The sequence below is a fragment of the Haliotis rubra genome, unplaced genomic scaffold, assembly GCF_003918875.1.
Source record: "Haliotis rubra isolate DU_JTF1 unplaced genomic scaffold, ASM391887v1 Scf69, whole genome shotgun sequence".
Taxonomy (NCBI): domain Eukaryota; kingdom Metazoa; phylum Mollusca; class Gastropoda; order Lepetellida; family Haliotidae; genus Haliotis; species Haliotis rubra.
In genome coordinates this window covers 2,629,012-2,655,437 of record NW_025767401.1, presented here as the reverse complement: position 1 = coordinate 2,655,437, position 26,426 = coordinate 2,629,012, and the positions used below count along the sequence as shown (strand labels likewise).

Genomic DNA, 26,426 nt, shown 5'->3' with positions numbered 1-26,426 from the left:
ACAGTCACTTTCTCAACAGCGAACCTTCGTAGCCTAGTGGATAAAACCGCCAAGCCAGTAAGCGAAGGGTTGCAGGGTCGAAACCAGGCATTGGCACAATATATTTGAAGTTTTCAATAATGTGATATTTTACAATCATATTCAGTAAAAGCAACACAAAGTTATATCAATCTTAAAAACTTGTACAAGTAAAATAATTCAAAGTCAAGGGCTATTCCTCAGAAAATCCCCCGGCATTCTGTAGAAAATACCTGTGATTTCTTGGAGAATGCCTGCGAAACTCAGTAAAAGGAATGACTGACTGACTGAGTTTGGTTTTACACCGCTTTTAGCAATATTCCAGCAACATTACGGTGGGGGAACACCAGAAATGGGCTTCACATATTGTACCCATGTGGGGATTCAAACCCGGGTCTTCGGCGTGACGAGCCAACGCTTTAACCATTAGGCTACCCCACCGCCCCCCCTCAGTAAAAGGAGAACCTGGTGAGACAATAGAGTGACGTCATTATAGGTGTATAAACCTTATATCCCATTTTTGGCTCCCTGCTATTGATTCAGTTCAGTAAAGAAAAATTGATGTTGTTAATTATGTTCCAATATTCCAAATCCTCAAAAGGCACCAGTTCACCAGTAGACTGATCTGTATAGCAAGTTTCATCCAGAAATATTCAGTGGATTTATAGTTTTGCTCCGAAAACAAGTACTACATTTGCTTTTGGCGAAGTCCAATTTATCATCATGAAACATAATATATAAACGAAACATAAATCACAAACTGTTAAAAGGCACCTCTTCACCACTTGACTGATCTCTACAGCATGAGCCATCCAGAAATATTCATTGTGTAGGTGTTCTGCACTAAAAACGGTGTATGAAATAAGGCCCGGCCGCACGGCCGAGAATGGTTATTTTTCTGATGGACGGTCTAAATTTACAGCGAGCCAGCCCGATGGTCTGGTAAATTTTTTGATGTTCCATACATCTGAGAATAAGTCACATATTTGGTCTGGTTAAATCCATTTTGCACTGGTAACATTTTGAAGTTACCAGCCCTGATGTCTTGCTGGGTTTGGGGCTTATTTCATGCACTGCTAAAACGAGGCAAAATGTTCAATTGTAGTGAAGTCAAATTTATCCTCATAAAGAAAATTGACAAGTGAAAAATGATAGATAGCCCAAATCATCTAAAGGCACCACTTCACCACGGGACAGACTGATCTGTACAGGATGTTTCATCCAGAAATATGTAACACTTAATAGTTTTGAAATGGAAAAGAGACAGACAGATATCCATGCTGATCCCTCTATCCTCCAAATTTTTCAAAACAAGGACTTAATAACAGAACATCGCAATGAAATTGTGTTACCTTATTTATTATTTCCCTCAGTATACCCTTTGATAACCCGACACCTTTCAAATGAAACTCTCTAATACAAACAAGAAACATACACCATTCCTGTGTATTTCACTACTTACTTGCCCATTGTCACACTTCTCTTGTTTTGTTTAACATCTCAACTAACTTTACTTTCCAGGGTTTACCTAAAAACTGATACGAGGTCAGGCTCAAAGTCCACTTGAAATTCTAGAAGTGGAATTAAATATACAACAACTTCTGATTCAAATTAAGCTACCATAGTGTCTATAATTAATGTTATCACTTTGTAAAGTTCAACTATAGTTCACTGATAACAAAACATTCAGATATAATGCTTGTTTTAGATTGTTTCACTGGAAAGAACTTGTCAATGCCAATTTCTCTGAATTCCAAACATTTTAACTTCTGACAAAATCTATCAAAATATTGGACTTTTCCCCAATTTAAATGCCAAGGCCAACAGAAATTTTTCACACTTCCTATAATTAACCTGATCCTGACAAATGAAACAGTATTAAAGAATAATTGTTCTTCTTCAGTTCATACTGCTATCAGCTAGAAAACAGATCATGTCATGATTAATTTTTTGGAGTATTTGCTCAGGTGTGAGATCATGAATGGTGCTAACATGCCAGGCTAAAACAGACTGTTAGACCCAACTGCCCGAAAGGAGAATGTACTTGGGCTGGCTAAAAAGAACAATCATCAGAAATATTGTCGATGGGAAAAGTATTAATGATTATTGATATGAATATTGTGTCATTGATAATATCGTACATAAACTTAATTGTGATGAAATAACATTTTAATTCACTCCAACTATACACAAAGTTGGAGCTTTAAAACATAGGGCTTGGTCTAAATTATGTTCAGGAAGGTGTTTTGTTAGTAATCAAAGTTGAAATATGTCACCACTTACCACTGATGTGAAAATTTCAGATTTTGGGGACATTTTCACTCGAAGTTACTTCTCCGATATTGAATGATAATCACTGGATTTTCAATTAATGATCATTGATCTCTATGATCGACATCAATAGCCAGTCCTACAATGTACCATTTTGTAATTGAGGGGCGCTGGGGTAACCTAGTGGTTAAAGCGTTCGCTCGTCACGCTGAAGACACAGGTAGTATTCCCCACATGGGCACAATGTGTGAAGCCCATTTCTGGTGTCACTCTGCCGTGATATTGCGGTAACATTGCTAAAAGCGGCGCAAAACTAAACTCACTCACCTTATACATGACAATTCAGGTATTAAATGTTCCTCTTCCCATTCACACATCCATATGTCAAAGAGAAATTGTATGAGGTAGCTGAGGTACTACTGAGGCAGCAAGAATGTTAATTTTGATTTTCAAATTTAAATTAAGAATACAAAGATTTTTCCATTATTAGATAATCATGATGCTGTAGGTTACAAAGTACTTTATTAGGACTATACAGCATGTCAGGGCTTCATCCTGTGACTAGGGAAGTGAGGACCGTTTTCATGGTTCTATCATTTTGTAAGGGGCAATTGTGTGATGACTGCTTGGTGATTTTAGCAACATACAGTCAATGACCATAAACTGTAAGTCCAAGTTAAGTATAGCTACAAATACATGTATGACTTTCAGTATACATGTACGTGGTTTCAGGTTGTGACTGGTGTATACTGAGTTTTCAGTATATACATATACTTTTCATCATTTTAGAAAAATATTTGCAAACATATGTACAAAACTTGCCAAGATGAATATCTTGGCTTCCTGGAAGACGTCTATGAGCAATTGGTGATAAATTCTCATGCAAAACAAATATGTGGAATGTATGGTGATAATTTACAAGTAATTATTATGACTTCAACATCACAGTCATTCTTAACAATATAAAACATCAAAATACAATTATGTTATAGTTGACTTAAAACATCCATAATACTGGTTATCTTAAATTTTGTTTCCTGTTCTTCATGTAGTGTAGCCCATCTCTGGCACTGGCAATCTTCACATTATCAAAGTCCCCATAGTCTAGAGATCCTGTTCCCATGGCAACAAATCCAGACTTCACTGAGGTTGGCAAGGTGGTGTAGTTGAAGATCAACTCCCCATTCAGAGATCCCACTGCACTGTTACCCTGTTACACACAGACACAATGAGTGAACCCACTGCACTGTTACCCTGTTACACACACTGACACAAGGGTGAGTGAACAGAGATCTCACTGCACTGTTACCCTGTTACACACTGACACAAGGGTGAGTGAACAGAGATCTCACTGCACTGTTACACTGTTACACACAAACACAAGGGTGAGTGAACAGAGATCTCACTGCACTGTTACACTGTTACACACAGACACAAGGGTGAGTGAACAGAGATCTCACTGCACTGTTACACTGGTGAGTGAACAGAGATCTCACTGCACTGTTACACTGTTACACACTGACACAAGGGTGAGTGAACAGAGATCTCACTGCACTGTTACCCTGTTACACACTGACACAAGGGTGAGTGAACAGAGATCTCACTGCACTGTTACACTGTTACACACAGACACAAGGGTGAGTGAACAGAGATCTCACTGCACTGTTACACTGTTACACACAACACAAGGGTGAGTGAACAGATCTCTCACTGCACTGTTACACTGCACTGTGAGTGAACAGAGATCTCACTGCACTGTTACCCCTGTTACACACTGACACAAGGTGAGTGAACAGAGAGTGAACAGAGATCTCACTGCACTGTTACCCTGTTACACACAGACACAAGGGTGAGTGAACAGAGATCTCACTGGTGAGTGTGAGTGAACAGAGATCCCACTGCACTGTTACACACAAGAGAACAGAATCTCACTGCACTGTTACACTTTAACAACACAAGGTTGAACAGAGATCTCACTGCACTGTTACAACTGTTACAGACAAATCTCTGCACTGCACTGTTACCCTGTTACACACAGACACAAGGGTGAGTGAACAGAGATCTCACTGCACTGTTACACTGTTACACACTGTTACCCTGTTACACACACAAGGGTGAGTGACAGGAGACAGAGATCTCACTGCACTGTTACACACTGACACAAGGGTGAGTGAACAGAGATCTCACTGCACTGTTACACTGTAACACACAGACACAAGGGTGAGTGAACAGAGATCTCACTGCACTGTTACACTGTAACACAACACAAGGGTGAGTGAACAGAACTCACTGCACTGTTACACTTTAAACACTGTTGAAACAAGGGTGAGTGAACAGAGATCTCTGCACTACACTGTAACACACAGGGTGAGTGAACAGAGATCTCACTGTAACACACTGACAAAGGGTGAGTGAACAGAGATCTCACTGCACTGTTACACTGTAACACAACACAAGGTTGAATGAACATATCTCTCTGCACTGTTACCCTGTTACACACATATTCATTATTGTTATCAGTAGGTTAAGACATTTTTTCAACTGCAACAGGCCATACATACAGGCCTCACAGAGGTACATATCCTACTGTGATAATATCAAAATACTGAACCTACTAAAACCAGCAGACTAGAAATACATACCATAGCCAGGAGAGACACTGTATTCCAGTCTTTGTTAAGGTTTTCAAGTTTTCCTTGAGTCAAAATGCCAAGAACAGCTGAGGAGGAACATACACAAATATCACTATCAATGAGCTCAGCCATGGCAATATCACATTGAATCACATTTGAAAATATGACCCTAATTAAGTGTAAATACTAACAGTACTAAACAGCGTTGACACACTGCAGGGTGGAGGGTTCACCTAGGTTGATGTGGTCACTAACCAAAGACCCAAGTAATGTTTGTATCCCGTTAGTCGCCTTTTATGACCAGTAGTGTTGGAAATTGGTTGAAATCTCACAATTGATTATTGCTTCATTACCAACGAACAATCATCGAAAAAAATCGATTTTCCTATCCAGGTTGTTACTGCAGAAAAGTATAACATGATGCACCCTGCTACATTAAAGTGATGACTAACATATCATGAACATAAACTTCCTGGAGTCTTAGAGAAATATTCAGTCATGACTTTTCAGTTAGTGGAGTGAGTTTTCTAAGAAATAAACACGTTTCCAGGCCCTGACAACTTCTAAGATATGTTCCTTTGTCAAGTATTTCAAAGACTAAAACAGTAGTTCCAAAATCGTTTATGTTCGATTATGAGAAAATGTGATCGATTGCTTGGTCGTTTGGTCACTGCGACCAATCTTCGATTATTTCAATTAATCGGAACAACACTAATGACCAGCATGTTGCTTTAGACCAATTCCAACTCGGATCTTCACTGCTAGCCCAGGGACTATTCAGACAATTTCAACAACAATCTGGATGTTCTCAAATTCTGCTTGGATCCACACAGTCTATCTGAACTAGGTTACAGCAACTTACTGATAGAGCTTGACAGGATATACTCCTTCTCTTGAGGGTTGATTGACAGGAAGACTCCTTTGGCCGTGTTAGACTGACACCCTTCCTGACTGACACGTGCTGCTATGAAGATGGAACTGACATTACTGTTGTTTGGGGCCTGGATGTCTGCTTGTACATAGATGTCCTTCCTGTAACAACAACAATAGAATGAAAATAAATGGCTTCATGATGGATGGATGGATGATGATGATTAACGGGGATGAATAATACCATGAGACCTACCATTGGGGGCTGCCAAGGATGGTGAACCCCAAGCCAGAGCCTATAGAGTACCATTGGGGCTGCCAGGGATGCTGAACATGCCTATAGAGGCTGGACACCAGGATACTGACATCTCTACAATGTTACTTACCATTGGGGCTTACCATTGAAGGGCTGCCTATAGAGTCAGCTGGACACCAGGCTACTGACATCTCCCATGCCTATGCCAGGGATGGTGAACCCCATGCCTATAGAGTCAGCTGGACACCAGGCTACTGACATCTCTACCATGTGACTTACCATTGGGGGCTGCCAAGGATGGTGAACCCCATGCCTATAGAGTCAGCTGGACACCAGGCTACTGACATCTCTTCCAATACTGACATCTCTACCATGTGACTTACCATTGAGGGAGGATGGTGAACCCCATGCCTATAGGATGGTGAACCTACCATGCCTATAGAGTCAGCTGGACACCAGGCTACTGACATCTCTACCATGTGACTTACCATTGGGGGCTGCCAAGGATGGTGAACCCCATGCCTATAGAGTCAGCTGGACACCAGGCTACTGACATCTCTACCATGTGACTTACCATTGGGGGCTGCCAAGGATGGTGAACCCCATGCCTATAGAGTCAGCAGGACACCAGGCTACAGGTTTCTGTCGAGTCATCTGCCTCAACACATGGCCATGTGTGCCCCCTACATCTGCCACCTCAAACGATCCTATCTGCTGGGCAAACACACCTGGGGCCTGGTACACACTGGTGTCTGGAGAAGAGAATGAACGCACATATCAGCTCTGTGACCTTAAAACAAAAATGATTCAATAACAGTGAAATGAACTTTGCTTGTTGATTGTGGTAGATCCTTTGGATTCAAGAGACGAATATGTCCACAATGCTTGGTTGCAAGATAAAGAGAGAAAAAATGGAATAAGAAATTATCTTCTCATGGATGGAATATGATTATGTATTATGTTTGTCTATTTGTGTTGACCCCGCCTGGCACCAGCTGTACAAGTAAATTCCCTAGTCTCACAGTAACTGAACCATATTATTTTCCCTACAGCCCAGCCCTCCCTGCAATGTTAAAGCCCTAAATGAAGCAAGTCTAGATTTGCCGTGGTTCTGAATCTCTGGTCTCCCTGGGGCTCCTTTTCAATTTAAAATGGGTTTATTTGTTACAATTAAAATTATATATTTTCAGAGACTAAGCGTTGGTCTAGTAAAGTCCCTAATCTACAACTACAAGGAACAGTGTTTCCAAACCCAGCAATAACATCAGCCTTCTTTGATAGAGCTATTACATAACTTACCATGCCATCTACTATAAAACGGTTATATCCCAAAACTTCCACATCCCAATACCACCACACATTGTTAAAACAACAACTCCTCATCACCCTTTTTAGGTAATAGGATAGCCCAGGAAGTGCACTGAACTGAAACAACAGATAATGATACATCGGGCCGATACATCACCTGACTTAGCAGAGTAGAGATTTTAGTTGAGAAGAGAGCAGTAAGTTAATAAATCTGAAATATATATGATATAAATTCCTGCATATTTCATGTAGGCAAAAAAGAAAAAAAATTGTTCTTGTTTTATCTTGAAATGTTGTTGGTTACATTCATAGTATTCTGAATATACAAAACATAAATTATGCAAGGTTAATGTACATTTAATTTATATGTATATTAAAATATGTAGTTTTATAATATAACATGGCTAATGAGTTTTGAAATTTTATATTTATTGCTTAAAAGGGGCCAACAAGCCAAACAATTTCTTTCAATTCTGATTTGCAAGTATAAAGTAATATGTAGCAGAGTGTAACAGGGTGACAGGGGTATGACTGTCAAATGTGCAGGTGAAATCTTGGACCTATAGGACATAAGTTCTATATATATGTTCTACATAGACTGTTATATGTAACTAGAAAAGATATGTATTTGTGTTAATAACTCTGCCTTATAAAATAAAATATATAATTTATTACTAAGTGATTGCTTGTATTCACTAATTCAGTACTGATTAATGGATTAAACCATTACAGACTAGGGTAATCAGTATGCTGAAGTGTGTGCAGTCAACCAGAAATGTTGTTATAAGCTGTGGAAGTTTTAGGAGGAAATAACACTAGTTAAGTCACAGAAGCAGTGAACAAAACGGTTCACTTTTAAAAGCCAGACCTCCCAAAAGGCAGACCTCCCATAAGACAGACTCAATGAGTACACTAATTAGCTGAGCCAAGCTGTCCACCCCTATTTAATTAATGACCAGATCCAGAGTCACTACAGAGTATGGTAACAACACACTCCTATCTCCTGCGTTATATCTTTGTTATAATATATATATATGTGCATGGTTACAATATTGTCTTATTTCGATATGGCTGGCCTAAGAAGAGCAGAGTATGTCCCATCCCAGAAAGGTGTGCCCCAGGTACTTCTAGAGGTTGTAGGAAAAAAGTCATGGAAAAAAAGTCATAGATTTGGGGAGGAAAGTAAGTCATAGGAAATTAAGTCAAAAGCTAAAGAAAAGTCAGTATTGATAGTGTATTTATTCATAACAATATTATCATCAATAGCACTACATGAATTTCTCTGAACCACATTTGAACCTCTTACAAAATTAATGTATTTATTTAAGTATGATACAAGTATAAATAAATGGAGAATAGGACGTTTTTATAACAGTTGTTGATTAATTAGTTTTTGCAAATAACTGGAGAACCGTATGTTGATGTACATATAAGTTGATGCAATATGTCTTAATTTAAAAATCATAATTCATTACTTGAATTGATAAAACTATAGTTAATACCTAATGTTTTCTTTTTTATCTGGGCACATACCATTATTATCAAGGGTGCAGCTTAATAAAGCATAGGCAACCAACCATAAAATGTGTTGTTTTAAGCGGCCTGTCTTTTGGGAGGTCTGTTTGTTTTTGTTTTAAAGCGGTCATTGTCTTTTGGGAGGTCTGTCTTATGGGAAGATACCAACAAAACAGGCCTGTATCTGATGAACTTGACAGCATGATCAAAATTTACAACAGGTAACACATGTTTTCTCATTTCATCATAAAATATTTGAATTTAGCTGAGAAAGCCATCGGATTAAGGTTGTATTGTCATCACACCAAGACACAAGAGACTGAAGTATCTGCTTACCTTCAAAGTTGACAGAGTATGGAAGCGGGAATGGTTTGGACGGTGGAGGGGGAGTATACTGTCCCCGGTTTCCCGAAGTAACTGTGGTCAGGGTAAGAACCTGATCTACACCCAGTTTAAACCTTATCTGACCATCAATCACCTGGAAACAATAAACATTGAAAATGGAAAGATATTGAAATTTCCTGACTTCCTCTGTCAAAAATTAAAAGAGTCTTGAACTATTAATGAGTGAGTGAATGTCAAATTCCTTTGTAGTCAACAGTGCTGACTGCAAACTAACTGTCCTTGGCAGTATAATTGGGAAGGTTTTAGCCTTGTTTATCAGTTCTTATTTCTATTCTGGTGTATTTCACCACTGCTCTCAACTAATGCTTTAACTAAGCATTAAACCTTCTTCCTCTTTTAATAGATTTGCTATCTGTGTCACACAAATCACCTATAAAACATTATTTTCACTATAACTACGACTGGGACTTCTGTCACTATTTCTTATTGACATATAATGCAGTAAGGGGACAGAATGCCATATACATGCAGTATTGGGTGAGCAGGTCTAGATACATCCTTGAATATACATGAGTGCCAGTGAAGTCAGCTGAAGCAGTAGCTGATGGCTTTCGAAACAGAAACAGACACATGCAACCAGGTTACATACAGCACCCAGGTTATCTACAGCAACCAGGCTGCAGCATTTTGTACAGCAACCAGGTTATGTACAGCAGGCATGTTATCTACCAGCAACCAGGTTACATACAGCACCCAGGTTACGTACAGCACCCAGGTTACAGCAGCGCAGTTCAGGTTACAGCAGCAGCCAGGTTACGTACAGCAACCAGGTTACATACAGCAGCAGACATGTACAGCAACCAGGTTACAGCAACCAGGTTATGTACAGCGCAACCAGGTTACAGCAACCAGGTTACATACAGCACCCAGGTTACATACAGCACGCAGGTTTACGTACAGCACCCAGGTTTACAACACCCAGGTTACGTACAGCACCAGGTTACACGCATAACACCCAGGTTACAGGACCCAGGTTACGATGCAGCAACCAGGTTATGTACAGCAGGCATGTTATGTACAGCAACCAGGTTACATACAGCAGGAATGTTATGTACAGCAACCAGGTTACATACAGCACCCAGGTTACATACTACAGCACCCAGGTTACGTACAGCACCCAGGTTATGTACAGCACCAGGTTATGTACAGCAGGCAGGTTACGTGTTATGTACAGCACCCAGGTTACACATGCATACAGCACCCAGGTTATGTACAGCACCCAGGTTACGTACAGCAGGTTACCACGTGTACAGCACCCAGGTTACATACAGCAGGCATGTTATGTACAGCAACCAGGTTACATACAGCAGGAATGTTATGTACAGCACCCAGGTTATGTACAGCACCCAGGTTACATACAGCACCCAGGTTATGTACAACACCCAGGTTACATACAGCACCCAGGTTACGTACAACACCCAGGTTACGTACAACACCCAGGTTACGTACAGCACCCAGGTTACGTACAGCACCCAGGTTACATACAGCAGGCATGTTATGTACAGCAACCAGGTTACATACAGCAGGAATGTTATGTACAGCAACCAGGTTACATACAGCACCCAGGTTACATACAGCACCCAGGTTACATACAGGACCCAGGTTACATACAGCAGGCATGTTATGTACAGCACCCATGTACAGCACCCAGGTTACATACAGCAGGCATATTATATAACAGCAACCAGGTTACATACAGCAACCAGGTTACATACAGCACCCAGGTTACATACAGCACCCAGGTTATGTACAGCACCCAGGTTACATACAGCAACCAGGTTACATACAGCACCCAGGTTACATACAGCACCCAGGTTACATACAGCAGGCATGTTATGTACAGCAACCAGGTTACACATACAACATGTACAGCAACCAGGTTACATACAGCACCCAGGTTACATACAGCACCCAGGTTACATACAGGACCCAGGTTACATACAGCAGGCATGTTATGTACAGCAACCAGGTTACATACAACACCCAGGTTACATACAGGACCCAGGTTACATACAGGACCCAGGTTACATACAGCACCCAGGTTACATACAGCACCCAGGTTACATACAGCACCCAGGTTACATACAGCAGGCATGTTATGTACAGCAACCAGGTTACATACAGCAGGAATGTTATGTACAGCAACCAGGTTACATACAGCACCCAGGTTACATACAGCACCCAGGTTACGTACAGCACCCAGGTTACCCAGGTTATGTACAGCACCCAGGTTACATACAGCACCCAGGTTATGTACAGCACCCAGGTTACATACAGCACCCAGGTTATGTACAGCACCCAGGTTACATACAGCAGGCATGTTATGTACAGCACCCAGGTTACATACAGCACAGGTTAGCATACAGGCATACAGCACCCAGGTTACATACAGCACCCAGGTTACATACAGCAGCACCCACAGCACCTATTATGTACAGCACCCAGGTTACATACAGCACCAGGTTATGTACAGCACAGGTTACATACAGCAACCAGGTTACATACAGCAACCAGGTTACATACAGCACCCAGGTTATGTACAGCAACCAGGTTATGCATACAGCACCCAGGTTACATACAGCACCCAGGTTACATACAGCACCCAGGTTACATACAGCACCCAGGTTACATACAGCACCCAGGTTACATACAGCAGGCATGTTATGTACAGCAGCCAGGTTTGCATGCACCCAGGTTACAGCGCAGGTTACATACAGCACCCAGGTTACATACAGCACCCAGGTTACATACAGCACCCAGGTTACATACAGCACCCAGGTTACATACAGCACCCAGGTTACGTACAGCAGGCATGTTATGTACAGCAACCAGGTTACATACATCAGGAATGTTATGTACAGCAACCAGGTTACATACAGCACCCAGGTTACGTACAGCACCCAGGTTACATACAGCACCCAGGTTACATACAGCACCCAGGTTACGTACAGGAGGCATGTTATGTACAGCAACCAGGTTACATACAGCACCCAGCTTACGTACAGCAACCAGGTTATGTACAGCACGCATGTTACATACAGGACCCAGGTTACATACAGCACACAGGTTACATACAGCAACCAGGTTACATACAGCACCCAGGTTACATACAGCAACCATTTGGATTTACCATTTTGTTTGTTTGTGTGTTTTGGTGTGTAACACCACATCCAGCATTTTAAAATATATATGGCATCATCTGTAAATCATGGTGTCCAGTCAATCCAGTGACTGAAATCATGAGCATCAATTTATGCAACTGGGATTCAATGACAGGCAATTATAGGTAACTTGTTTAAAAGCATAATTCTGCAGCATAATTCACTTACTGGAACGGGCATTTGCTGCTGGAATAATGTAGACTCTCCCGTGAAATTTAGCTGAGAAAACCATGGATATAACTTCCTTATACCCGACTGAAAAGACAGCAAATGAAACAGGTCTTACCATACTTATTGTATTTATGTCATTGCACATCGTAAAGAAAACTTTATATCTGTTTTTTTGTGCGTTATTTAATGTACATCAACTGTGAACCATTGTCAAATAATTTAGGTTTTAGGCCATATAACTTCTGCTCAAAACAAAGTGAAACAATAATCATTACTTGCATGTATTATAAAACTCACAAAACTCCCATTGAAGACAAATTTAACATCTTGCGGGACCACAGTGTATGGTTTTAAAGCTGGTCTGATGCACACAGAGTGGTTGTGGCTCTAAATAAAAACAAAATCATTTTATTATTGCACACTTTCACAGCAATCCCAAGGGATTCCTCGTGACAGATTTCAAAACAAAACAGGTTTTGAAAATCCCTGTGATGTCATCTATTGTTTTGGGACACATCTGTATTAAATAAATAACCTCTCATGATGCTTTTGGCTTTATGTACAGAACAAAACCATGCTTAGGAAATGTTAGAAATTATTATCTGGAGTCTGCAATAACATAACATGTTCCTTGTTGTGACAAGAAACATGCAAAATTGTTGTGTCCCTATCTGTATGGGGTTTAACAACTCAAGAATTTGTATTTGTCTGATATTTTGTCTGTTGATTCCGACACATTGACAGATAAGTTTGTAACTCTGAGACACATGAACCACACCTCTTTGGTATAGCTGGAATAATGAAAAAATCTGCAGCTGATTGTCTAAGGGATATTCTATGGAAAATCAAGGACTCAGACTAGCAACCTTCCTATCTGTATCCCAGTGAGAAAGCTACTAGGCCAGAGAGGAGCTTATCAACTACAGTGCTTTCTAGAAGTGTTTTCAAGAAAACGTATGTCAAAAACAGATAATTAACATTCATTTCATAACGTTCATGGAAAGTATTCTTTAGACAAAAAGATTGTTGATAAATGTTGTATCGGATGACAAATTTTCAGGTTTAGCATAAGTTGGATTAAAACCCTGATCTCAATGAAAATGAAAGCCTCTGGAATTGGAGAATTCAACTGAAAGTGAAGATCTGTGATTCCTGTGAGTGAGTGAGTTTAGTTTTACGCCACACTCAGCAATATTCCAGCTATATGGCGGCGGTCTGTAAATAATAGAGTCTGGACCAGACAATCCAGTGATCAACAGCATGAGCATCAATCTGCGCAATTGGGAACCCGATGACATGTGTCAACCAAGTCAGCGAGCCTGACCACCCAATCCTGTTCAACGCCTCTTACGACAAGCATGGGTTACTGAAGATCAATATCCTAACCTGGACCTTCACGGGTTGTGATTCCTGTAGTTTACAGTCTCTCTCAAGACAAAGGAGATTTCATCCCATACTTCCCAGGGTAGTATCAGTATCACGTTGATGAAGCAGGACCCTTTTGCATGTCTTACCATGGTTTCTATGACAATGGTGAAGTCCTTCCCATCAGGGCTGACCAGGGCAACATAGCTCCCCCCACCTGCAAGGTGCCCCACCCCCCAGCCATGACTCAGATACCTCCATCCAACACTGGTGAACTGAGTTGTGTGTGCTGCAAGGAAAAATTGTGAATGTTAATGATGGATAGCAAATGCACCATTCATATCGGCTAGGTGTTCAGAAATAATAATTACAATGATTTGAGAGGTAAGCCAGAGAGAACTGGCTAGGTCATAGTGTCCACTCCACAACTCTACAGCTGATCCACAAGTGCTGTGTTAGTGGTTCCCTCAGGATCAAAAAAAGGTCAGGGCGACAGAATTTCAAAACGGGCACCCCTATTCCAAAAGGGGCATGCAATGACGGATTTCCAAGTATTATATTTAGTTATTCATGCATATAATTCTTGAAAACTTAAAGAGCACAGTTATTTCACTTAACTTGAACATGAAATATAACTATAGTCCGTCAACTTTTGTGCATACGCTCTTTATATCTTATGACCTATCCAAGGTTTAATTTTTATAATTTTATGTCAATTATTAAAGCTTCTTCTTAAGAAGCCATCTTATAAAAATATGAAAAATAGAAGTAGTTATACAAGGGAGTAAAATGATATGATGGGACACCCAACAACATGGTGTGACACCGCGTGCATCTTGTTACATTGTTACGCCTCCAAGGAAATCTACAGGGACTGTTTAATCATCATAAATCCATTTTAAACAAATAGATTCATTGAAGTCTTTAAAGACCTGTTGCTTGTATCTATATCCACAGCTTGCATATCGTATGCTTTGATACAATGATGTTGAACAATATATTCGTCAGTTTACTTGACAATATGGATTGATGTAACCGACGCATGACGTCCCTCACAACCCTTCTATCGAATTCATCAAGCTTTGTTTTCTTTGCATGTTTTGAGACGGTCCCCGATTTAACTGCCATGTCATCGTCAGGCTCTGAAATAGTGTCATGGGAGATAACTCTTTGCAATATTCTTTTGCAGATCTTTGTGGCATTAAATGTCTTTTGGAGAATTTTTCGCTTTGCCTCGAACTTGAAAAAGTTGTTAACTCTTTTGATGATTTGCCGGCCATCTTTGTACAACATCGTTTTCCCTACAACCTGTGCGTGTTGACGATCTTTGACATCACTTAAGCGTGCTAATGTAAATACCCGTGCATGTACATAACACGCTGACACACATTTTACAGTGTTGTTGGCTTTTCCGTCAGGTGCGTTAACCCCTCGTAAAACTCTCCACAGTTTTACAATTATTATATGACAGGTTTAAAGGCAAATCTTTAATAATCGTTTTAAAATTACTTAAATCAATATCTTGTTAGGTCACGGTATACAATTACCATATGAACAGAGCAGTGTTGTAAAATATTCAGGAGTTTCTGTAAATTGTGAAAAACAGGGTGCCAAAAGTTAAGTTGACGGACTATAAACCACCAAGTGTTTATATCAGTTATTGTATTAAAAGGAAAGGCAAGTGCCAAATGAAAAGGGCAGTGCGCCCAAAAAAGAGGACAAAGTGCTGCGCCCTGCTAAATTCCTAGGGGGAACACTATGTGGATATAATACACTGATCCATGTAGTAGCACTCACCTGTCAGCCAGAGTGGACTGGACAGATCATAGTGTCCGCTCCATGGCTCTACAGCTGTCATCAGACCGTCTCCATAGTAGGGCAGACCTTCATACCAGCTTGCTAACAAGGCCCAGGATATTGTACTAGGGAAATATACACAACTATTTTAGAGCAATACAGTAATATGTCTATTGTACATGCTGACTCACTAAAGCGTGTGCATGATTTTGAAGACTGATTATCATAAACTCTCGGAAATAAGAATACAAACTGTAATATGAATACAAACATAAGGCCAGAACAATTTTATTTCTTGTTTTACGGATTTTTGTTCTCCGAAAACCTAAAGGCAGGAGGGAAAAAAATAAAAAATACAAATCACCAGTCAAAGTAATATTCCTTTTAAATACTATAAGTATTTTATTTTTGGCAATTTATGAAGTGTATATGTGGCAAAAACAATCAAATTTTTTTTTGTACATTTACATTTTTGGCCAATAAAGACATGAGGATTTTATTTTTTGAGCGGGGAAAAATTATTTTTTATTTCTTTTCTTATTCTTGAAAAAATACGACCGGCGGATCCGTAAAACAAGAAATAAAATTTGTCTGGCCTAATGGAACAATGAAAAAAATTTCGGCAGAATTCTTTTCATGAATGCTCACCTTGTCAGAAATCCATTGACATAATTCTGGTTCAGGAGCTGAAAACACAGACTGTAATATCAGCTAATATGGTAACCATTCCTCATCCAAAACATAAATCTGTACCATCAGCTCACATAGCAGCCAGAAATCATCCAAAACATAATCTGTAACATCAGTTTACATATCAACCAACCCTCATCAAAAACACAATCTGTCCCACCATCTCACAAAGCAACCAACCTGCATTAAAACACCACCTTAGTCGTGTGTAAAAGTTGAAATTTGATGCTGAAATAGAAATCAGTACATCCACTATGACCATTTTCAAAATTTGTAAATTGTAAAAATAATTTCCATCCACAAACAAACACTACACAGCTGAGTACTTCATAAGCTTCTACAGCAAGCCTATCATGCTAAAATAGTTACATTATTAATCTGGTTTCAGTGTATGTGGCAGCCTTTGTGTTTCCTCCCACAAGGAACTTGCTGCAAAATTGCTGATGCAGCATTAAGCAAAATTTACTCACTCACAAATGCCGTGAAGATCCTGGGTAGAACTGATCTTCAGTAACCCATGCTTGTCATAAGAGGCGACTAGCAGGATCGGGTGGTCAGACTCGCTAACTTAGTTGACACATGTCATCGTATCCCTATTGCATAGATCAATGCTCATGCTGTTGATCACTGGATTGTCTGGTCCAGAATCGATTATTTACAGACCGCTGCCATATAGCTGGAATATGGCTGAGTGTGGCTTAAACTAAACTCACTCACACTCACACAGTCCCAACAAGAAATGGCACTCTGCCCCTGAATCAGAGGTTTTTGTTGCCCTCCTTCCACAAGAATGGCAAAAGGACCTTCACTTCCCCTGAATCCATCTACATACCCTTGCCCAGCATCCTCCTCCAACTAAATCATCGTAGGTGCTGTAGTCCTCCGACGCCCACAGCTGTTTGCCTGACTCTAGGGCCTTGAGGGAGCTGACTGTTCCAGGGTAGTGAACACTGGCAACACATCACAGACACACTGGAGAAACACAATCTGTTGCCCAGCTAAACCATACACACTAATGACCTCACTGTATTACTGGGGCAGAGGAAAGCGTTCACTCGTCACGCCGAAGACCCGTGTTCGATTCCCCATATGGGTACAATGTATGAAGCCCATTTCTGGTGTCCCTGATATTGCTGGAGTATTGCTAAAAGAGGTGTAAAACCCAACTTACTCACTCACTGTATTACTGGAATGGATATTCAGTTCACAAAATGAACAACTGCAAGTTGTGTCTGTAGTCAGACTAATGAGATTTTTCCATTGTATTATACACGACATATATACAATACCATTAGATTGTGTACAACAGGTGTCAAGAATTCACAACTTGGTAAATCATACACAGGTCTTCATATTGTGATGCATATTCTGGTGAACAGAGTATTTGATAATTCAGCAAGTATTCATTGTAATCACAAGCATACATGGCATAGTCTTAATCACTTTCAACTAGAAATCCATACATGCTAAAGAATTTCTTTCAGATAATGGTTTAAAGCTATTGTCAAAGATACTTCCACATTTCCCTCCCATGATTTTCATGAAACATTTATACCCTATTCCATAGATGTCTGCTGATAATTCTGGATCATTTATGATTTCATCAGACAAGGTGTCCCAGCCGAAATAGTCCGCAGCAATGATTCTTGTGCTCTGCAAACCATTACTGTCTAAAGATTTCCTCAGGGTCTGGAAAAGAAGCATTACATCATTTCAAAACACGGAACAAATAAGATGAATAACAGCTGGTTACTCACACTATCTCTTACAATTTGTCCTTTTTTTGTTTGATGCCTCACTCAGCAATTTCCAGCCATATCATGGTGGTGTAGAAATAATCAAGGCTGGACGAGACAATCCGGTGATTGATATCATGAGCATTGGTCTCTGCAACTGTGAGTGAGTGAGTGAATTAGTTTTACGCCGCACTCAGCAATATTCCAGCTATATGGCGGCGGTCTTTAAGTAGTCGAGTCTGGACCAGACAATCCAGTGATCAACAGCATGAGCATCAATGTGCACAAATGGGAACTGATGACATGTGTCAACCAAGTCAGCGATCCTGACCACCTGATCCCGTTAGTCACATCTTACGACAAGCATGGGTTATTGAAGATCAGTATTCTAACCTGGACCTTCATGGGTCTGCAACTGTGACATGATGACATGCATCGACCAAGTTAGAGAGCCTCGTTAGTCGCTTCTTATGACAAGCATTACAGAATACCTAGTCTAACCTGGGTCTTCATGGGTTGTCTCTTACAAAACTGATAACAACAAGCAAGCAATTTGTCGCTATTGTACAATAACATAAGGATATTATTTTGCTTTTGTACAGGTGCCTGAGAACCAAGTCAATATTTTCTCACTGCAAATACGACACTTTTGTTACATTTTGGTTGTCTTGCCACAATCTATTTACATTGATAATGACTTTGTAATTTGACTCCTATATAAAGCAACAAAAATGCTGACTTGTTAAATGCACATGATATGCTGTACCCAGATCAATAAGAAATAAAGTGATAAAAAATATATAAAAAATTCTAAAGATGTATTTCCCTATCAAAGAAGAAGTATTGCTAAAGGATATCAGACAAAATGTCCATTTAGAAGACAAAACATACCAATACTCGATATCAGAGTGACTTTCAATTTAGAGGGATCCATCTTGGATTCCAAAGTAAGTGCTTTTGGTAACTAGAAAGATTTAGAGTGATCCATCTTGGATTCCAAAGTAAGTGCTTTTGGTAACTAGAAAAAAAATAATCATGACATTTTCAATTTTACACATTGCAAAGTTTTTTGCATCATTTGCAACATACTTAGAATATTCTAGCTTTCATAAAATCTTAGGTATTTTAAGTTCAAATAATTTCTGCTATCATATTGATTACCTTAATATATGTGATGTTGTACATTCGTTCATTCCAGATCTGAATGAAAACAACAAAAAGCATGTAAAACAGTCAATATGTTCAATCATTTGTCAAGATTAAGATGAAAACCTTTGTCCATACAAATTCATGTGTCACTTCAGGCTCTCCTCCACTTTAAGTTGTAATGCCACTATCAAACCATTTGATATATATATTAGGGCTTATACAATTCACTCATGCAGTCAATGAACGGCAACATTTATCAGCTATCCACCTGTACCACTTCGCCAGTAGATGGAGTGAGTGAGATAAGATGTTAAGTCACATCAGCAATATTTCAGCTACATATCGTGACTAAAACTAGTTCTAATTTCATGATAAATACCCATAATTTCTAAACCCCTGTCAATTGGGGACAATAAAATTACTAGCTTATCACATATATGTTGAAACTAGATCAAAGAAAATTAAAATATGAGACAAAAAATTAGCAAGAGATCTCTTGCAACTGATTAGTTAGGCCACCATACTAGAGACTGTGGAGACTTCCAATACTTCTGCTTTCGACACAGTTCCCTACCTGTTTTATACCATCCCTTCAGCTGCTAGTGACTGTAAGTAATGTTAGCCATTTATCTAAAAACTACAAACATTCTACCATTAAAAACAGTGGTGGATATGAATATTCTGTGATTGAATAGATGGAACCATATCCCTTCATGAATTCATTTCATAATAATAACAATACATGTATGTACATTTTGATAGCGCATCTATTCACACAACAGTATGCTTTGTGAACTGCTCAGACAAGGAGTTTGTTAGAGAAAATTCTTTTGAAAGAGATAAGTCTGTAGATTATTTTTGAAGGCAGTGTTTCAGCTATTTTGGGGTATGTAGTCAGCTTATTCCATAAGGTTGAGGCAGTGTAGGCGAACAGAGGTACAGATAAGCTGCATATCTGCGTAAATTACGAAAATATTTATGTGAAAACTCAATTCCTATTAAGCCTATTGCATACAAGTACGCTTGAATTTTGGTAAATACTCAGTAAGTGTCATCTTACATGCGTACACACAAAAATGTCAAATATTAGCTTGCGTACCAGTGGATAGACAAAATATCTGACGTATACTGAAAAGGTTCTATTTCAAGACATGAACTTGACAACTTCCAATCTTTCTAATCGTTCCTCATACTACAGATCAGATATAAATAACAAACACTAACATTTAAACTTTATTATATTTCTAAAATTAATGGAAAAAGGCAAAATACTCAATTGAGTTTGAGTTAGGTGAGTACAATTTATTTGGTTACTCAAAGGAAAATTAGGATACCAAATTGAGATGAAAACAAGCAAGTACATAACTCAATGGCCCATAAGTTATCTGTAGCGCTGGGCGAAGGTTCTGTTACCAATGTGACTGTCTTATACCTGGACACGGTAAAGAGATGCTTGTGCTCAGGTCGAAGAGATCTAGAGCAATTCATCACTTGCAATCACCAGAATTCATGAATTTTAGAAAGCATTGTTTTTACTAGATTTAGGGGGTTATTTATCAAAGTGATATTTGCAAACTGGAATATATCCAGACGGCATAATAGTATACTACATATTTAATTTGATGCTAATGTGGTAATTTATCATTGTTATGATAAACATATCAAGAAATTATTTTTTTAATGTTTGAATAATACATCAACTGCTGACTTGTTATTGTATTCTTTACCCAATATTCATATTCATTACTAGTATTTGTGATACAAAATCGCCTCATAGTAGATCTATTGCAGCCCTAACATACATACTTGTTAACACCATATAAGGCCAGAACAATTTTATTTCTTGTTTTATGGATCCGCCAGCCATATTTTTTCAAGAATAAGGAAAAAAAATAAAAATGAATTTTCCCGCTCAAAAAATTAAATTTTAATATTTTTATTGGCCAAAAATGTAAATGTGCAAGAAAATGTTTTTAGAATTTTCTCTTCACTTCATAAAATCTACACTTCATAAAATCCCAAAAGTAAAATACTTTAGCATTTAAAAGGAATATTACTTTCACTGGTGATTTTTATTTCTATTTTTTCCCTCCTCCCTCTAGGTTTTCTGAGGACAAAAATCCATAAAACAAGAAATAAAATTGTTCTGGCCTAATACATATAATTTTTTGCATTTTATTACTGAAGTGCATATTGTCAGTATAATTGATAGGCATTAACAGTTAGTACATTTTGCTGCAATTTATTTGCATTCACTGAAAACTAAAAAGAATTTTCTTTTACTACATGTTATGGTACAACTATTCGCTAGAGGTCTGATGCCCAATACAATGACCAGTGTATTTCCTGCAGCACCTTACCCCAATATAGTCGATGGTAAGATTATGGGCTGTCTTTGCTCCAATGATCCACTTCACAATGTACATGGCTGTCTGTTCAGGGTTGTCGTACACGTTCCCCGTGTCCCCTCCCACCCAGCCAGGCCACCCCCAGGGCAGACCGTACAGCTTGATGTTGGGGTTACGCTAGAAGAAAACCATATACCAGTCTGGATAAAGCATGCTTTTATAAATTCAAACAAACAGTTAGACCTTCATCAAAACTTGGCGATAAGATGTCTGGTATATCAACAAAAATCAGTTAGGAATTATGAACATCTGCAGCTCTAGAAACCTTCATTTCAAGGCGTCCAGAAAAGACGAATGTGCACGTACGGACGGACAGAGTGCATTTTATTACCCACCACCAAAACATGTTGCAGGGGATAATAACAAATTTACCACTTTTCAAGTTAGTGTGTTTCCTGAGTATCAAGGTGACGTACCTTCTTTGCCTCCAGCATCAGCCACCACTCGTATCCCCTCTCATAGTTCTCCTCGTCCGGTGTCCGCATGTGGGTGGACTCAGTCCCATCTGTGAGTGAGTGAGTGAGTGAGTGAGTGAGACCTGATTTTGTTTTGCAATATACTGCCATACTTTAACGTGTATTGCAATACATACTGCAATATACTGCCAGTTTACATTTTCACTTCTTGCCTTCATCAGAGTTACACACTGTAACACACATGTCAGATACAGTTAGTCAAAGCTATTGAAATCACCCATTCAATCATGTGAGATATTATGGTCACATGGTAGCAATGTGTAAATAAATAAATAAAATGATCGTCAAAGTCAAGCAGAATCAGAAAGATATTATTTTCCATATTGATTATTAAACACAAAAATATTATATAAGATACATATTTATATTTGCCCTAATGTATTGCTACAAATGTATAGCAATACATTGTGCTTAAGATTTGCACCACAATATACCAGTGTACAAGTAATCCTGCACACCATGAGTGAATGTTGTTTTATGTTGAGGTGAAATGGGCAGGGTGTAAATAAACAAGTCTTGGCAAGTGGTCAATTGCATGAGCAACAGTTACATGGTATGGTTAAATGGAACATCATCAGTCACATCACACAATGGTGACAATCTAAATCTCATATAGCTAACCCTAATGACAAGTGAACAAACGGTCTTCTTGGTTGGACTGGACTCTGTAATGAAGGTGCAAGGTGGGGCAAAAATTATCCATGAAGATTGTCACCTAGTGCTATGTTAACCCATTGCCCCTTACAGTGAACAACCTGCTGCATATTACCTGTACTCTGAGCATCACCACCAATCTCAACTTTCAGGATCTGAAAGGCAGCTCCGAAGTTCGGCTGAAAACAAAATGAAAACAAAAACTCACATAACTCAGTGTTTGAGCCTTCTTTACACAGCTGGATACTTCACAGCATTTAAATACTCGACACAAATGTTTTATTAAAAGAAAACTAATGTGTATTTATGTCAAATACTTCTTGGTCTTCAATAAACCTTGACAAGATTTAGATAATGAGACAAATGCCACTTAAATAAATGATGAGACAATATTTGTTGTATAAGCTATACTGAAGGAAACTCTGTGGCTATGGAACTGAATGTGCAGCAACTAGTAATGTAAACAAATAAGTAACAATACTGTTCGAAACACTTTTAGCATATTTAAGGCTGACATGGTAATTGACTATTTTGCATCTGTTTAGCAAGTTAGAGTTCTGTTTTCATCAGTAATGGCTGATTTTGCATTAGCTTTAATCTCTGATTGTCCTGTTTTGCTTCAAAACTTCAAAAAAAATTCAAAGTTAAATTATGACAAAAAATGCCAGTAACTAAAACATTTTTTGGGAAAAACTTATGCAACTTACACAACACAATCGTAGATTCATTGACTTAAAATTTCACATTCTCCTCTCCTTGCATTTCATCTGATTAGTTATGCTTACCACTAACTCACATATACCCATTTCAGTTGATGTCTGATTGATAGTGCATTAGTGAGTGAGTGAGGGAGTTTGGGTTTTACACAGCTTTTAGCAGCAATATCAATGCCCTGGACCCTAGAAATGGGCTTCACACATTGTACCCATGTGGGGAATCAAACCCAGTCTTCGGCGTGACAAGACGTTTTACACCTTACTCAGAAATATCCCAGCTATATGGCGGTGGTCTGTAAATAATCAAGTCTGGACCAAACAATCCAGTGATCAACAGCATGAGCATCAATCTACGCAATTGGGAACCGATGACGTGTGTCAACCAAGCCAGCGAGCCTAACCACCCGATCCCATTAGTCGCCTCTTACGACAAGCATGGGTTACTGAAGCTTCATTCATATGTGTCTGTGTCAAGCCCATCATGCATATAAACCTTACAGAAGACAGTATCAATCTACATATATATTGATTTGACACACCTTAAACATGTAGTCCAGAATTTCATTTCTCTGTTGTGCTGGGTACCCTTTCAGCAGGACTGAAGACTGAAACAGACAAAAATTATTTCCCGGATACATTTTCTTTCGCTTTCTGAAATAAAAAAACGGAAAGCGAAACAGCGGCTCATTGTGGCTGTTTTCCTCTTTGCATTAAACGTTTTGTCCTTCATCTAACACTGACATGGCCTCACACACGTATAATAAAGAGCTGCATGTGGAGAGATGGCTTGCAGAGTTGATTATTAAGTTCGAGTTAGGCAATAGCATGCGCAGGACATATAAATAAATACATATGTGCTTTGACAATTATAAGCCAGAGTGTTCACTGATGAGGCATCGTACCTTATGGCTGGCTGAAATTTATTTTCGGTATCACAAAACATAGAACTGTACATACACTCACTTTTCCCAACTGAATGAAAAGAATTGTAAAGATTTATGTATTTTGCTGTATCAGGGCACTGTTTGAAATGTGTGCTTTAACTATATAAGACTGTGTGAGTGGATACCATCCCTGGTACCTTCCTCAGAACGATTGATGTGCAGCAGTGCATAAAAATATTTTTGTGAAGGATGGTCTATTAAATAAGTATGGCCGTTCTTTGGTCGGAGGAAATATTTGAAAAAATCAACTTAACATGGTTTGAACTTCATCTTAGCAATCATGTTCTTGTTCATGTTGATGTTTGATTGTTTTAGTTTTGGGACTGGTCACTTTTTTGGACAGCCAGTGCTTGGACAAGCCACACTTCAAAACTATTTTATACTCTGTGTGCAACAGTTTTTAATTAAGGATGCATGACAAATCATGCAGTTTGTATAGGGTTGGCTGAAAACATTGATAATCAGAGATATTGTCAATGAGAAGAATTATTAATAATTATCAATATGAAAACTGTCATCAATACTATATTATATATACCCTACATAAACTATTGTGATGAATAAAGTTATAATTTTCTCACAGACTACTCCACACAAAGTTAGGTCTTTATTCACGATCTGATTCTAAATCATGTTAAGGATGTATATGTTTTTTTAGGTAATTTATGTATAAATGTGATGATTTCTTTCAGACTTATTTTTAAACTTTTACTCAAAGTTACTTTCAAGAAATCTGTTGATGAACGATCGATACTGTTAACGCCTATCGATCTCCAGATAGCCGGCCCAAGCGTGGCTGAAGAGGCACAGATACTATAAATATATAACCCAGGTATGTTTCTGTGTACAGAAACGCACCCTAGCTAAAATCAGAACACAGAAACGTACCCTGTACCTTAAACGAGGAATGAGCCCAATAATATGGTATATCACATTTTTTAAGCAACGATGCAAGTATGGGTGACCTACACACATTACACAGTGTAGACCATGTTACACGCGGTCAACACTGCGAGTACAATACTAAACTGCACGATCACGCACAAATGTATACAAGATACACGTGGCTTCACAGGAAATATGACTATAACATCATAGTCATAATGCTCACGATCGAAATCATAAGACAAGGCGCTGTTTGTCTACAACAATCATAATATTGACTTATTGAGAATAGCATTGAAACTTACCGCTCCAGCGCTAAGTCCGCCAATGCCGTCAAAAAATCGACCAAGACCGAATTTGTCCGTGAAATAGTAGGTTTCTGGAGACGATAAACTTAATTTTGTTTGCAACAATATAAGAAAAACACCAAATAGCCTGAGCATGGTGTGTTGTCACGCCACAACAGTACTAAAAACGTCGATTTCGTCTGCTGTCTCAATCAGTCATGTGAATCGGACAAAGCAGAGCAAAGGTTACTTTCTACTTCCGATAACAGTTTCGTATCAAAGGTGCGTTTTGGCGATCTAACCACGATGATGTTTAAAACGTAGTAGCCATTTCTGCTAACCGTAACTGAAGGGCTGTTTGATTATTGAAGGGTAAAATTGACGTAATATATGTCATTTGAGACTTAACCTTCAATGTGGTCTTTAGTCGTTTTCAAAATTGGGTGGTTCGAACCCCCTGAACTTTTGTGAAACACATTGTACGCCCATTTTAATCTAGATTTCGAGTGCAGTTTGGCTCATGCCGCCTTTAAATAATCATCGTAAAACGATTTAGAATGCGCGTGAGCCGACAGCTATCGCTTTATTTAGTAAACAGAGTTTACTTTTCAGTTTCCAGCTCTGTAAACATTATACAAAAATACTATTAAAATATCTGATAGATTACACCAGCCATATCACATAATTTCTATGAATTATACATCAATGATG

At 38.8% G+C, this 26,426-nt stretch overlaps 1 protein-coding gene across 1 annotated transcript; it reads right to left on the bottom strand.

The window, feature by feature from the left end:
* Positions 1 to 1,012: 1,012 nt before the first annotated feature.
* LOC124258336 (galactocerebrosidase-like) lies at positions 1,013 to 25,940 on the bottom strand. Its single transcript, XM_046692426.1, has 18 exons — positions 25,734 to 25,940; positions 24,139 to 24,204; positions 22,999 to 23,062; positions 22,170 to 22,258; positions 21,706 to 21,870; positions 19,358 to 19,396; positions 18,016 to 18,149; positions 17,293 to 17,410; positions 16,419 to 16,456; positions 15,771 to 15,895; positions 14,123 to 14,262; positions 12,906 to 12,995; positions 12,606 to 12,692; positions 9,208 to 9,349; positions 6,623 to 6,800; positions 5,785 to 5,954; positions 4,932 to 5,008; positions 1,013 to 3,499 (listed from the first exon to the last, which is right to left on the bottom strand). The coding sequence occupies exons 1-18, from the start codon at positions 25,869 to 25,871 to the stop codon at positions 3,308 to 3,310; spliced, it is 2,052 nt and encodes a 683-aa protein (XP_046548382.1). The 5' UTR covers positions 25,872 to 25,940; the 3' UTR covers positions 1,013 to 3,307.
* Between the last annotated feature and the right edge of the window lie 486 nt (positions 25,941 to 26,426).